Consider the following 13,654-nt stretch of genomic DNA (forward strand, 5'->3'; position numbering starts at 1 on the left):
TTGTTGAGTTTGTCTGGGGTGGCAGCGACTGTGTGTTACCTTGTTGAGTTTGTCTGGGGGTGGCAGCGACTGTGTTACCTTGTTGAGTTTGGGGTGACAGCGACTGTGTGTTACCTTGTTGAGTTTGGGGTGACAGCGACTGTGTGTTACCTTGTTGAGTTTGGGGTGACAGCGACTGTGTGTTACCTTGTTGAGTTTGGGGTGGCAGCGACTGTGTGTTACCTTGTTGAGTTTGTTTGGGGTGACAGCGACTGTGTGTTACCTTGTTGAGTTTGTCTGGGGGGTGACAGCGACTGTGTTACCTTGTTGAGTTTGTCTGGGGGTGGCAGCGACTGTGTGTTACCTTGTTGAGTTTGTCTGGGGTGGCAGCGACTGTGTGTTACCTTGTTGAGTTTGTCTGGGGTGACAGCGACTGTGTTACCTTGTTGAGTTTGTCTGGGGTGACAGCGACTGTGTTACCTTGTTGAGTTTGTCTGGGGTGACAGCGACTGTGTGTTACCTTGTTGAGTTTGGGGTGGCAGCGACTGTGTTTTACCTTGTTGAGTTTGGGGTGACAGCGACTGTGTGTTACCTTGTTGAGTTTGGGGTGGCAGCGACTGTGTGTTACCTTGTTGAGTTTGTCTGGGGGTGACAGCGACTGTGTGTTACCTTGTTGAGTTTGTCTGGGGGTGGCAGCGACTGTGTGTTACCTTGTTGAGTTTGTCTGGGGGTGGCAGCGACTGTGTGTTACCTTGTTGAGTTTGTCTGGGGTGGCAGCGACTGTGTGTTACCTTGTTGAGTTTGTCTGGGGGTGGCAGCGACTGTGTATTACCTTGTTGAGTTTGTCTGGGGGTGACAGCGACTGTGTGTTACCTTGTTGAGTTTGTCTGGGGGTGACAGCGACTGTGTGTTACCTTGTTGAGTTTGTCTGGGGGTGACAGCGACTGTGTATTACCTTGTTGAGTTTGTCTGGGGGTGGCAGCGACTGTGTGTTACCTTGTTGAGTTTGTCTGGGGTGGCAGCGACTGTGTGTTACCTTGTTGAGTTTGTCTGGGGTGGCAGCGACTGTGTGTTACCTTGTTGAGTTTGTCTGGGGTGGCAGCGACTGTGTGTTACCTTGTTGAGTTTGTCTGGGGTGACAGCGACTGTGTATTACCTTGTTGAGTTTGGGGTGGCAGCGACTGTGTGTTACCTTGTTGAGTTTGTCTGGGGTGGCAGCGACTGTGTATTACCTTGTTGAGTTTGTCAGGGGGTGACAGCGACTGTGTGTTACCTTGTTGAGTTTGGGGTGGCAGCGACTGTGTGTTACCTTGTTGAGTTTGGGGTGACAGCGACTGTGTGTTACCTTGTTGAGTTTGTCTGGGATGACAGCGACTGTGTGTTACCTTGTTGAGTTTGGGGTGACAGCGACTGTGTGTTACCTTGTTGAGTTTGGGGTGGCAGCGACTGTGTGTTACCTTGTTGAGTTTGGGGTGGCAGCGACTGTGTGTTACCTTGTTGAGTTTGTCTGGGGGTGGCAGCGACTGTGTGTTACCTTGTTGAGTTTGGGGTGGCAGCGACTGTGTGTTACCTTGTTGAGTTTGGGGTGGCAGCGACTGTGTTTTACCTTGTTGAGTTTGTCTGGGGTGGCAGCGACTGTGTGTTACCTTGTTGAGTTTGGGGTGACAGCGACTGTGTGTTACCTTGTTGAGTTTGTCTGGGGTGACAGCGACTGTGTGTTACCTTGTTGAGTTTGTCTGAGGTGACAGCGACTGTGTGTTACCTTGTTGAGTTTGTCTGGGGTGACAGCGACTGTGTGTTACCTTGTTGAGTTTGTCTGGGGGTGGCAGCGACTGTGTGTTACCTTGTTGAGTTTGTCTGGGGGTGGCAGCGACTGTGTGTTACCTTGTTGAGTTTGGGGTGGCAGCGACTGTGTGTTACCTTGTTGAGTTTGTCTGGGGGTGACAGCGACTGTGTTACCTTGTTGAGTTTGTCTGGGGTGGCAGCGACTGTGTGTTACCTTGTTGAGTTTGTCTGGGGGTGGCAGCGACTGTGTGTTACCTTGTTGAGTTTGGGGTGACAGCGACTGTGTGTTACCTTGTTGAGTTTGGGGTGACAGCGACTGTGTGTTACCTTGTTGAGTTTGGGGTGGCAGCGACTGTGTGTTACCTTGTTGAGTTTGTTTGGGGTGACAGCGACTGTGTGTTACCTTGTTGAGTTTGTCTGGGGGTGACAGCGACTGTGTTACCTTGTTGAGTTTGTCTGGGGGTGGCAGCGACTGTGTGTTACCTTGTTGAGTTTGTCTGGGGTGGCAGCGACTGTGTGTTACCTTGTTGAGTTTGTCTGGGGTGACAGCGACTGTGTTACCTTGTTGAGTTTGTCTGGGGTGACAGCGACTGTGTTACCTTGTTGAGTTTGTCTGGGGTGACAGCGACTGTGTGTTACCTTGTTGAGTTTGGGGTGGCAGCGACTGTGTGTTACCTTGTTGAGTTTGGGGTGACAGCGACTGTGTGTTACCTTGTTGAGTTTGTCTGGGGTGGCAGCGACTGTGTGTTACCTTGTTGAGTTTGTCTGGGGGGTGGCAGCGACTGTGTGTTACCTTGTTGAGTTTGTCTGGGGGTGACAGCGACTGTGTGTTACCTTGTTGAGTTTGTCTGGGGGTGACAGCGACTGTGTGTTACCTTGTTGAGTTTGTCTGGGGGTGACAGCGACTGTGTGTTACCTTGTTGAGTTTGTCTGGGGGTGGCAGCGACTGTATGTTACCTTGTTGAGTTTGTCTGGGGGTGACAGGGACTGTGTGTTACCTTGTTGAGTTTGTCTGGGGTGGCAGCGACTGTGTTACCTTGTTGAGTTTGTCTGGGGTGGCAGCGACTGTATTACCTTGTTGAGTTTGTCTGGGGTGGCAGCGACTGTGTGTTACCTTGTTGAGTTTGTCTGGGGTGGCAGCGACTGTGTGTTACCTTGTTGAGTTTGTCTGGGGTGGCAGCGACTGTATTACCTTGTTGAGTTTGTCTGGGGTGGCAGCGACTGTGTTACCTTGTTGAGTTTGTCTGGGGGTGGCAGCGACTGTGTGTTACCTTGTTGAGTTTGGGGTGGCAGCGACTGTGTGTTACCTTGTTGAGTTTGGGGTGACAGCGACTGTGTGTTACCTTGTTGAGTTTGGGGTGGCAGCGACTGTGTTTTACCTTGTTGAGTTTGTCTGGGGTGGCAGCGACTGTGTGTTACCTTGTTGAGTTTGGGGGTGACAGCGACTGTGTGTTACCTTGTTGAGTTTGTCTGGGGTGACAGCGACTGTGTGTTACCTTGTTGAGTTTGTCTGGGGTGACAGCGACTGTGTGTTACCTTGTTGAGTTTGTCTGGGGTGGCAGCGACTGTGTGTTACCTTGTTGAGTTTGTCTGGGGTGGCAGCGACTGTGTGTTACCTTGTTGAGTTTGTCTGGGGGTGGCAGCGACTGTGTGTTACCTTGTTGATTTTGTCTGGGGTGACAGCGACTGTGTGTTACCTTGTTGAGTTTGTCTGGGGTGGCAGCGACTGTGTGTTACCTTGTTGAGTTTGTCTGGGGTGGCAGCGACTGTGTGTTACCTTGTTGAGTTTGTCTGGGGGTGGCAGCGACTGTGTGTTACCTTGTTGAGTTTGTCTGGGGTGGCAGCGACTGTATTACCTTGTTGAGTTTGTCTGGGGTGGCAGCGACTGTGTGTTACCTTGTTGAGTTTGTCTGGGGTGGCAGCGATGTGAAGATCAAACAGTAGCTCAGTCAGAACACTCTCAAACTCCTCCCCATCGGCAGCTGGAGAGAGAGATTAACATCATGTCTAGTAATAACTGGGTCGTTACACAAAAATAGTGCCCTATGATATTTAAAGTAAAAATTGTGCACCAATATTGAATTTTAATATTATTAAATGAAGTGCCCTTTAATATAGACCACATGGAGAATTCAATACATCAAAGGCTTGCTAAAGTGCCAAAATTCTGCATTTTGAGGCGTCCCTCCGTCAAACCCTGTGTCACTTCTAGGAAGACTTCAACACACTAAAGGCCGGCACCGACTGTACGACGGTAGCCATCTCATGCCACGATCGTGTCTACAAAATGTCTACGTCGTGGGAACATTCTTAGGTTGTAAACGATTGTCGGATATCTTGGCTCCTTGTTCAGTGTGACAGGGTCTAGGTCTGCTGATTCAGTACCACTACGTCTTGGCTCCTTGTTCAGTGCGACAGGGTCTAGGTCTGCTGATTCAGTACCACTACGTCTTGGCTCCTTGTTCAGTGTGACAGGGTCTAGGTCTGCTGATTCAGTACCACTACGTCTTGGCTCCTTGTTCAGCGTGACAGGGTCTAGGTCTGCTGATTCAGTACCACTACGTCTTGGCTCCTTGTTCAGTGCGACAGGGTCTAGGTCTGCTGATTCAGTACCACTACGTCTTGGCTCCTTGTTCAGCGCGACAGGGTCTAGGTCTGCTGATTCAGTACCACTACGTCTTGGCTCCTTGTTCAGTGCGACAGGGTCTAGGTCTGCTGATTCAGTACCACTACGTCTTGGCTCCTTGTTCAGTGCGACAGGGTCTAGGTCTGCTGATTCAGTACCACTACGTCTTGGCTCCTTGTTCAGTGTGACAGGGTCTAGGTCTGCTGATTCAGTACCACTACGTCTTGGCTCCTTGTTCAGTGTGACAGGGTCTAGGTCTGCTGATTCAGTACCACTACGTCTTGGCTCCTTGTTCAGCGTGACAGGGTCTAGGTCTGCTGATTCAGTACCACTACGTGTGGTCGCAGGCTCTGACAAAGTTCTGGCAGTGTCAGAAACGTTGATCCTTTATCACAGAGTCAAGATCACTTTGAGTCAAAATGCAAGCAGAGATCTACCCCTCAGATGTTATTTTATTTTAACATGACTTTAACCTATGCAGCATTAACCAATTAAAAGCAGTTCTGTAGTAATGAGGTTTGTGCAGTAGACTATAGGCCCAATACATAATCACTGCATATTGGCTTTGATTGAACTGTCCTGCTAATGTTGTTATTCTCTGACCATTTGCAAATGATATTTTATAATATGTAGGTACAGTTGAAGTCGGAAGTTTACATACACTTAGGTTGGAGTCATTAAAACTTGTTTTTCAACCACTCCACACGTTTCTTGTTAACAAACTATAGTTTTGGTAAGTCGGTTAGGACATCTACTTTGTGTATATCAGCGGTTAGGGCCCAGCTGTGTATATCAGCGGTTAGGGCCCAGCTGTGTATATCAGCGGTTAGGGCCCAGCTGTGTGTATCAGCGGTTAGGGCCCAGCTGTGTATATCAGCGGTTAGGGCCCAGCTGTGTATCTCAGCGGTTAGGGCCCAGCTGTGTATATCAGCGGTTAGGGCTGTTGTCTTGGTAACTCACACAGAGGGGTAGAACGCTGGGGACTTAGATCACCCTTTTCCATAATCTCTCCCTCCTTCTCTCCCTCCTCCTCTCCCTCCTCCTCTCCCTCCTCCTCCTCCTCTTCCGCGTGGCTGATGAAGATGTCCTTGATGGCAATCAGTTCTTTCTTCCTCTCCTCCTGATCTTCCTCTTCTAGGGAGGAGAAGAACGACTGGACCTGAGAGGAGAGAAGAGGAGAGGAGAGGAGAGAGAGGAGTTGGGTTGGGGGGGGTAGATCAGCTTTAATATTGCAGATAGATTGTGACTTCCATCAATGTAATTGTCTGCATCACTTCCAATCCCCCATATGCTTTTTTTCTCGCAAATATATAAATATAAATATATATACACATACACATACATATACATTTACATGTACATTTACGTCATTTAGCAGACGCTCTTATCCAGAGCGTGCATTCACCTTATAGCCAGTGGGATAACCACTTCACAAATTGTTTTTTTTAAATTATTTGTATTATTATTTTATTTTATTTTTTGTTTGTGAAATTTCTTTCAAATTTGTAAAACCTTTTTTTTTTTTTTGTATGTTTTTAATTTTCATTTGTTTTATATATATATTGTTGTTGTTTTTTTGTTGTTGTTGTTGTTTATTTATTTTTATGTGTTTTTTTAATTATTATTTATTTATTTTAAATATTTTTGTGGGGGGGGTAGAAGGATTACTTTATCCTATCCCAGGTATTCCTTAAAGAGGTGGGGTTTCAAGTGTCTCCGGAAGGTGGTGAGTGACTCCGCTGTCCTGGCGTCGTGAGGGAGCTTGTTCCACCATTGGAGTGCCAGAGCAGCGAACCGTTTTGACTGGGCTGAGCGGGAACTATGCTTCCGCAGAGGAAGGGGAGCCAGCAGGCCAGAGGTGGATGAACGCAATGCCATATCCTTTTTTTAAATATATTTCCCTTTATTACTTTCCAACCCCACCACCCCTTCCCTAATTGGAGTAAACTAGTGAACAACAATGCTTAGGCCTCTACTTCCAGCTTATACATACTATATACATTTTATGGACACAGTCAATTTTACAATAATTATATTTTGTTTGTTTTTACTCCTGAACTTCCTCTACCCTCAACCTCTCCGATCATTTTCATGATGTCCATCCGGTTTGCTTCTATATGCCATATCTTTCTAACTGTGCTCTTTCACAAAAGCTCTCAACCTATAACCTATATACTTATTATGGACACAGTGTGCTTTACATTAGTTATCTTGTTGTTATTAGTTGTTGTTAGTTGTTATTAGTCCCATCCTTCAACTCCATTCAATACCTCCCATCTATCTCTTAACACCATCCATATTGGATTTCTATTTGCCATATATATTTCAACTGCACTGTGATGTCTTACAAATGTTCTGAACCCTTCTATTCTCATTGTTTCTACAGATTGTAAATTGAAAATAAACATTTTTGCTAAAAGTATTATATTATTGATCGATTGACTATGACTTTTCAGATCACCCAGTAATGCTATCTGCAAGGTTAGCTCCAGGTAAATATTGCAATCCTTCAGCCATTCCTGGACCTGTGTCCAAAAACAAGCTACAAATGGACAGAACCAAAACAAATGATCTAATGATTCTGTCTCTTCGCAGCAAAATCTGCAGAGCTGGGAAGATTGTATCCCCCATATAAATAACATTCTATTGGTAGCAAGAATTTTATATAATAATTTAAATTGAAAAATTCTACGTTTTGAATCCGGCGTCGTTTTGCGTATCAGTTCATAAACAGTATGCCATGGAATCGGTACGTCAGAAATCTCTTCCCAACTATTTTGCAATCTATATGGGACGGCTGTCAATCCTTTGGTCCTTAAATTAAACTGATATACTTTTTTATTTATCACAGTTTTCTTTAACCAATTATGTTCTTTAATGCCGACAGACAAGTTCCTTACTTTTTCCCCCTTCCACTTTCCTCTTCCATTTTTGCAGTAATGCTGTAATTATTTGGTTGTAATATTTGGTGGTAATTTTGGGTAGAGCAGACATTTCCAGATGTTGTTGTTAGCTGCATGTGTGTGTGTGTGTGTGTTTGTGTGTGTTACCTGAGCCTCACTCTCATTGGCCAGTATCTCCAGAGCCTCTAGGTGTGATAGGCCCTGGTAGTCGTCAAACAGGATTCCGTAGTGAGCTGTGGGCTCACTGATTGGCTGGCAGCTGAGACGAGCCCTCTCCTTCTCCTTGGCATCCTTCAGCATCTGACCAATCAGAACACAGAGATACAACGCCTCAACCAACCAGAACACAGATACAGAACAACACAGCCAATCACAACACAGAGATACAACGCCTCAGCCAACCAGAACACAGATACAGAACAACACAGCCAATCACCAGAGAGATACAACGCCTCAGCCAACCAGAACACAGATACAGAACAACACAGCCAATCACCAGAGAGATACAACGCCTCAACCAATCAGAACACAGATACAGAACAACACAGCCAATCACCAGAGAGATAATGTGGTCATTTTCATCACTTCAAAACTGAGACCTTATTTTCACCATCACTCACAGAGTATGAGGATCTGAGGATCTGTAGGTGTGTGTGTGTGTGTGTATCTGTATGTATGTGTGTGTGTGTGTATCTGTGTGTGTGTGTAGGTGTGTATCTGTGTGTGTGTGTGTGTGTGTGTGTGTGTGTGTGTATCTGTGTGTGTGTGTGTGTGTGTGTGTGTGTGTGTGTATCTGTGTGTGTAGGTGTGTATCTGTGTGTGTGTGTGTGTGTGTGTATGTGTGTGTGTATCTGTGTGTGTGTGTATCTGTGTGTGTGTGTGTGTGTGTGTGTTTCTGTGTGTGTGTGTGTAGGTGTGTATCTGTGTCACTGTGTGTGTGTGTGTATGTGTGTATCTGTGTGTGTGTGTGTGTAGGTGTGTATCTGTGTGTGTGTGTGTGTGTGTGTATCTGTGTGTGTGTGTGTGTAGGTGTGTATCTGTGTGTGTGTATAGGTGTGTATCTGTGTGTGTGTGTGTGTGTGTAGGTGTGTATCTGTGTGTGTGTGTGTGTATCTCTGTGTGTGTGTGTGTATCTCTGTGTGTATTTGTGTGTATCTGTGTGTGTGTGTATCTGTGTGTAGGTCTGTATCTGTGTGTGTGTGTGTGTGTATCTGTATGTGTGTGTGTGTGTGTGTGTGTGTGTGTGTGTGTGTGTGTATGTGTGTGTATCTGTGTGTGTGTGTGTGTGTGTGTGTGTGTGTGTGTGTGTGTGTGTGTGTGTGTATGTGTGTGTGTATGTGTGTGTGTGTGTGTGTGTGTGTGTGTGTGTGTGTGTGTGTGTGTGTGTGTGTGTGTGTGTGTGTGTGTGTGTGTGTGTGTATCTGTGTGTGTGTGTGTGTGTGTGTGTGTGTGTGTGTGTGTGTGTATGTGTGTGTGTGTGTGTGTGTACCTGGCTGAGTGAGACAGTCCTCTGCATTAGTATCTTGGTCTTCCTGAAGCCAGGGTCGCTCTCCGCCAGAACTGTCATGGTTCTCTTCCCGATGAACTCCAAGGCATCAAGACCACCACTGATCACTGACTTCCCCTGGTGGAGGGAGGGGGTACTGACAATGTTACCACTGACTTCCCCTGGTGGAGGGAGGGGGTAATGACAATGTTACCACTGATCACTGACTCCCCCTGGTAGAGGGAGGGGGTAATGACAATGTTACCACTGATCACTGACTTCCCCTGGTGGAGGGAGGGGGTAATGACAATGTTATCACTGATCACTGACTTCCCCTGGTGGAGGGAGGGGGTAATGACAATGTTACCACTGATCACTGACTCCCCCTGGTGGAGGGAGGGGGTAATGACAATGTTACCACTGATCACTGACTTCCCCTGGTGGAGGGAGGGGGTAATGACAATGTTATCTGTTCAATTACACTGATCATATTGGCAGCTGGTGTGTGTGTGTGTGTGTGTGTGTGTGTGTGTGTGTGTGTGTGTGTGTGTGTGTGTGTGTGTGTACTCACAGCGTATGTGATGGTAGACAGTACTCCTCTGCTTGGTGGTGGAGTAGTGGCCAGGGCTGACTGAGGACAGCTATCCTCCTCCTCCTCCTCTCCTCCCTCCTCCTCCTCCTCTTCCTCTCGTGCTTCCTCTCCTACTGAGGTCCTGTGGAGACGCAGAGCCCCGGCCTTCTCCTTTACTGAAGTTAGACTGTTACCTAGAGAGACAGAAGCAGAGAGAGAGAGAGAGGGACAGAGAGATGGGGGAGAGACAGACAGAGAGACAGAGAGATGGGGGAGAGACAGACAGAGAGACAGAGAGAGAGAGAGAGAGATGGGGGAGAGACAGACAGAGAGACAGAGAGATGGGGGAGAGACAGACAGAGAGAGAGACAGAGAGAGAGAGAGAGGTTGTAGTGAGTGACATCACTAAACACAATAGGAGCACAACCACTACTGACTAAATAAAAGCTTGGTACATAGACATCAACCACTACTGACTAAATAAAAGCTTGGTACATAGTCATCAACCACTACTGACTAAATAAAAGCTTGGTACATAGACATCAACCACTACTGACTAAATAAAAGCTTGGTACATAGACATCAACCACTACCGACTAAATAAAAGCTTGGTACATAGACATCAACCACTACTGACTAAATAAAAGCTTGGTACATAGACATCAACCACTACTGACTAAATAAAAGCTTGGTACATAGACATCAACCACTACTAACTAAATAAAAGCTTGGTACATAGACATCAACCACTACTGACTAAATAAAAGCTTGGTACATAGACATCAACCACTACTGACTAAATAAAAGCTTGGTACATAGACATCAACCACTACTGACTAAATAAAAGCTTGGTACATAGACATCAACCACTACTGACTAAATAAAAGCTTGGTACATAGACATCAACCACTACTGACTAAATAAAAGCTTGGTACATAGACATCAACCACTACTGACTAAATAAAAGCTTGGTACATAGACATCAACCACTACTGACTAAATAAAAGCTTGGTACATAGACATCAACCACTACTGACTAAATAAAAGCTTGGTACATAGACATCAACCACTACTGACTAAATAAAAGCTTGGTACATAGACATCAACCACTACTGACTAAATAAAAGCTTGGTACATAGACATCAACCACTACTGACTAAATAAAAAGCTTGGTACATAGACATCAACCACTACTGACTAAATAAAAGCTTGGTACATAGACATCAACCACTACTGACTAAATAAAAGCTTGGTACATAGACATCAACCACTACTGACTAAATAAAAGCTTGGTACATAGACATCCTTGGTGTGGAGACGTACCCACAGTAGACGTAGCGCTGGTCAGTAGAGACTTCCCCCAGGAGCCCCATCCACCCCAACCCTTCCCCTTGGCCTGAAGAGAGTCCTACACACACACACACACACACACACACACAACGACATCACCACAACGACAACAACATGACATCACCACAACGACAACATGACATCACTATGGCGACAGCCAATCATACCTCTTCTTCCCCCTCGGGAGCAGCAGTAGTCTCCGCCTCCAGGCTCACCAATTGGCCACACTCGGTCACCTGATCCTCCACGCCGCCCCCTGATCGGTCAATAGGAGCCTCATCTCTGTCGTCCCTGGTCACTTCCTCTCCTGCCATCTCATTGGCTGGCTCAGAGCCCTCGGAACCCTCCGTGGCCAATGAGGGCTGGAGGATGGGTGTGGGAGGCGGGAGGGCTGTGTGTGTGTCTTCTGGGGGGTTGGGGTCGGTGTGTGGGGGGTTGGGGTCGGTGTGGGGGGGGTTGGGGTCGGTGTGTGGGGGGTTGGGGTCGGTGTGTGGGGGGTTGGGGTCGGCGTGGGGGGTTGGAGTCAGTGTGGGGGGTCAGAGAGGGGAGGGTGGTTGGAGTCAGACATGTTCATCTGAAGGAGGAGGAGGAAGACAGAGAGGTTGGTTTTTTAATAGTGACTGATTTAGCCCAGTAAAATCTGGGGTGTATTCACTAGGAACCAAACAGAACCAAACGGAAACCCAACAGAACCAAACGGAAAACCAAACAGAACCAAACGGAAAACCAAACAGAACCAAACGGAAAACCAAACAGAAAACCAAACAGAACCAAACGGAAAAACAAACAGAACCAAACGGAACCAAACGGGGAGGGACCTACCCGAAGTTGTCCAATAGAAACTAATTTTCGTTGCAAAACGCAACTGTTTGGACTAATGACTACACCCCAGCAGTGAACATTTTAAGTTTAAGTCGTCAACTAAAATGCATTAAAATGAGCCAGTGAAGCTGAGAGAAGCAACAAGCGGTACTGTCTACCGGAGCCTTCAGCAGGATGCTACGTTTTGTTACGTTCAGATAGAAATATACTATGTAGAACAAACATGCCTCTCTGCCATGTAGAGTCATGTCGGCTCTATTCATAGCGTTTCTATCTGCAATGTTCCAAAACGTTTTCCTAATGAACATGGCACCGGTCTACGATATACAGTTAGTTATATTCCCATGGCGTATTACCGCGACGTAGCGGTCACATCATGTCAACGCATTCATGGCAACGCATCGACCACAGACAGCACTGTTTTCCCTTTTCCTTTTCAAAGTTGAGTTAGACACACGTATATAATGTACAGTGTGATGTTGTGACATACAACAAATGAATACACCAGTTGATTATGTTTACAAATAGCCAAAATAACTCACTAGGTTTTCCTTTTCCAAACACGGATTCTGCAACTATGTCAGTAACATCAGAGCCTGTAGTAGGATACTGTCACGAGGAGGGCAACGAAACCCTCATAACGTAAACGCGCAGTTTGGTTTGTTTGTATGTATGGTAAATGACAAGTGCATCTCACCCGCTGGTCTCGCCGCTGGCAACCTTTCCGCTAGAAGCGTTCCTTCCGCCCCGCCACGTAGACAGACCCCGTCCGCGTGTTGTCTGTCAAGTGCTATGAGAGGTGACGTCACCCCCGGGAACGGGTCAGAGAGGAAGAGGAAGAGAGAGGACCAACTCGGCGGAACATGTATCTCCCTCCAGCAGGTGGCGTTTGTCGTTGTTTCGCACCAATCGAGCAAGGAGTTTTTGCACGGAGGTCAATGAGAGTGTCGAATTTGGTCAACCCAAAAAAAAATGAATGGCTTATTTGCTACGTGAGGTTTATTTGATCGAATAGAAGTTTCGTAATGCTGAAGTTGTTGCGAGTGTACTGATAAAAGTAGGACACGTGACATCCCGGCAACCTTTGAGAAAAAAAAAAACTTTATATAACGGAGTTGTCTCCAGACGGCTATGCATATTCATGATTATGAGGCTAGTAGCATAGCGTCTCTATTGAATACAGGCGGTTGACGTCAACAACCTTCATCGAATATTCAAAAATAAAATTACAATTATGAGATGTATCCAACAATCCATATAAAGGATCGGCTGGACAGCCCGCCGTGCCGCTTTGTGGACAACGACTCTTATTGTTAGGGTGGGGAGACATCTACCCTATCTTGTCAGTATATCCATCATCTTTGCTCGTGTGGACTTTTGCCGCGTTTCAAAACAACTGGGAATTGGGAACTCGGAAATCTCCGACTTTCGACTTCAGGGGGCGTTCATGACAACTGGGAACTCGGAAAAAATAACGAGCTCCGACTGTGAAAAATCGTTTTGAACGGTCATCCAACTCAAATTCCAAATCGGAAACTCAGGCATATTTTTTAGAGCTCCGGCTTTCTGACCTGAAGATCACCGATGTCATGATTTGACCTCGGTTATCTCCGAGTTCCCAGTTGTTTTGAAAGCACCATTTATGTTCGGTCAAAGCATCTTGCTGTGATTGTAGTCGGATGACAAAACAGTCGTTAGACAATAACTGAAATTAAATCACGAGTTCCATCTTGTAAAAATAATTGACTTAACGACTTTTACCCTGTTCAAAACAACTGGGAACTCTGAAAAATACGAGGTCAAATCATGACGTCTGTGATCTTCAGATCGGAAAGTCCGAGTTTAGAAAAAGGCCTAGGTTCCCGACTTGGAATTCCAAGTTGGATGCCGTTCAAATCGATTTTTCCCAGTCGGGAGGTCGTTTTTTCCCGAGTACCCAGTTGTTTTAAACGCGGCATTAGTATCATTGTTTCCCACTCACCAAAAGGTAACGTTGCTCGGGCGACATAGTTGAAAATAGTGACTTTAAAAAAGCTAGATTCCGCCTAGACGTCACGCGCGGCTCGTTGGTCTAGGGGTATGATTCTCGCTTAGGGTGCGAGAGGTCCCGGGTTCAAATCCCGGACGAGCCC

General features: G+C 46.4%; 1 protein-coding gene and 1 non-coding gene across 2 annotated transcripts in view; one reads left to right on the top strand and one right to left on the bottom strand.

The window, feature by feature from the left end:
• fam114a1 (family with sequence similarity 114 member A1) overlaps positions 1-11,138 on the bottom strand; it is a 39,537-nt gene extending 28,399 nt beyond the window's left edge. Inside the window, exons 1-7 of the mRNA XM_045209373.1 lie at positions 10,868-11,138; positions 10,674-10,758; positions 9,351-9,544; positions 8,783-8,917; positions 7,441-7,593; positions 5,351-5,549; positions 3,661-3,746 (exon numbers count right to left, since the gene is read on the bottom strand). Coding sequence (XP_045065308.1) covers positions 3,661-3,746; positions 5,351-5,549; positions 7,441-7,593; positions 8,783-8,917; positions 9,351-9,544; positions 10,674-10,758; positions 10,868-11,014 — 999 coding nt within the window. The 5' untranslated portion in view covers positions 11,015-11,138. The remainder of the gene's footprint in view (positions 1-3,660; positions 3,747-5,350; positions 5,550-7,440; positions 7,594-8,782; positions 8,918-9,350; positions 9,545-10,673; positions 10,759-10,867) is intronic.
• A 2,444-nt stretch (positions 11,139-13,582) lies between these two features.
• Positions 13,583-13,654, top strand: trnap-agg. Its single transcript has one exon. It is a non-coding gene; the product is annotated as a tRNA-Pro (tRNA).

This window comes from Coregonus clupeaformis, chromosome 30, assembly GCF_020615455.1.
Source record: "Coregonus clupeaformis isolate EN_2021a chromosome 30, ASM2061545v1, whole genome shotgun sequence".
NCBI classification, from domain to species: Eukaryota; Metazoa; Chordata; class Actinopteri; order Salmoniformes; family Salmonidae; genus Coregonus; species Coregonus clupeaformis.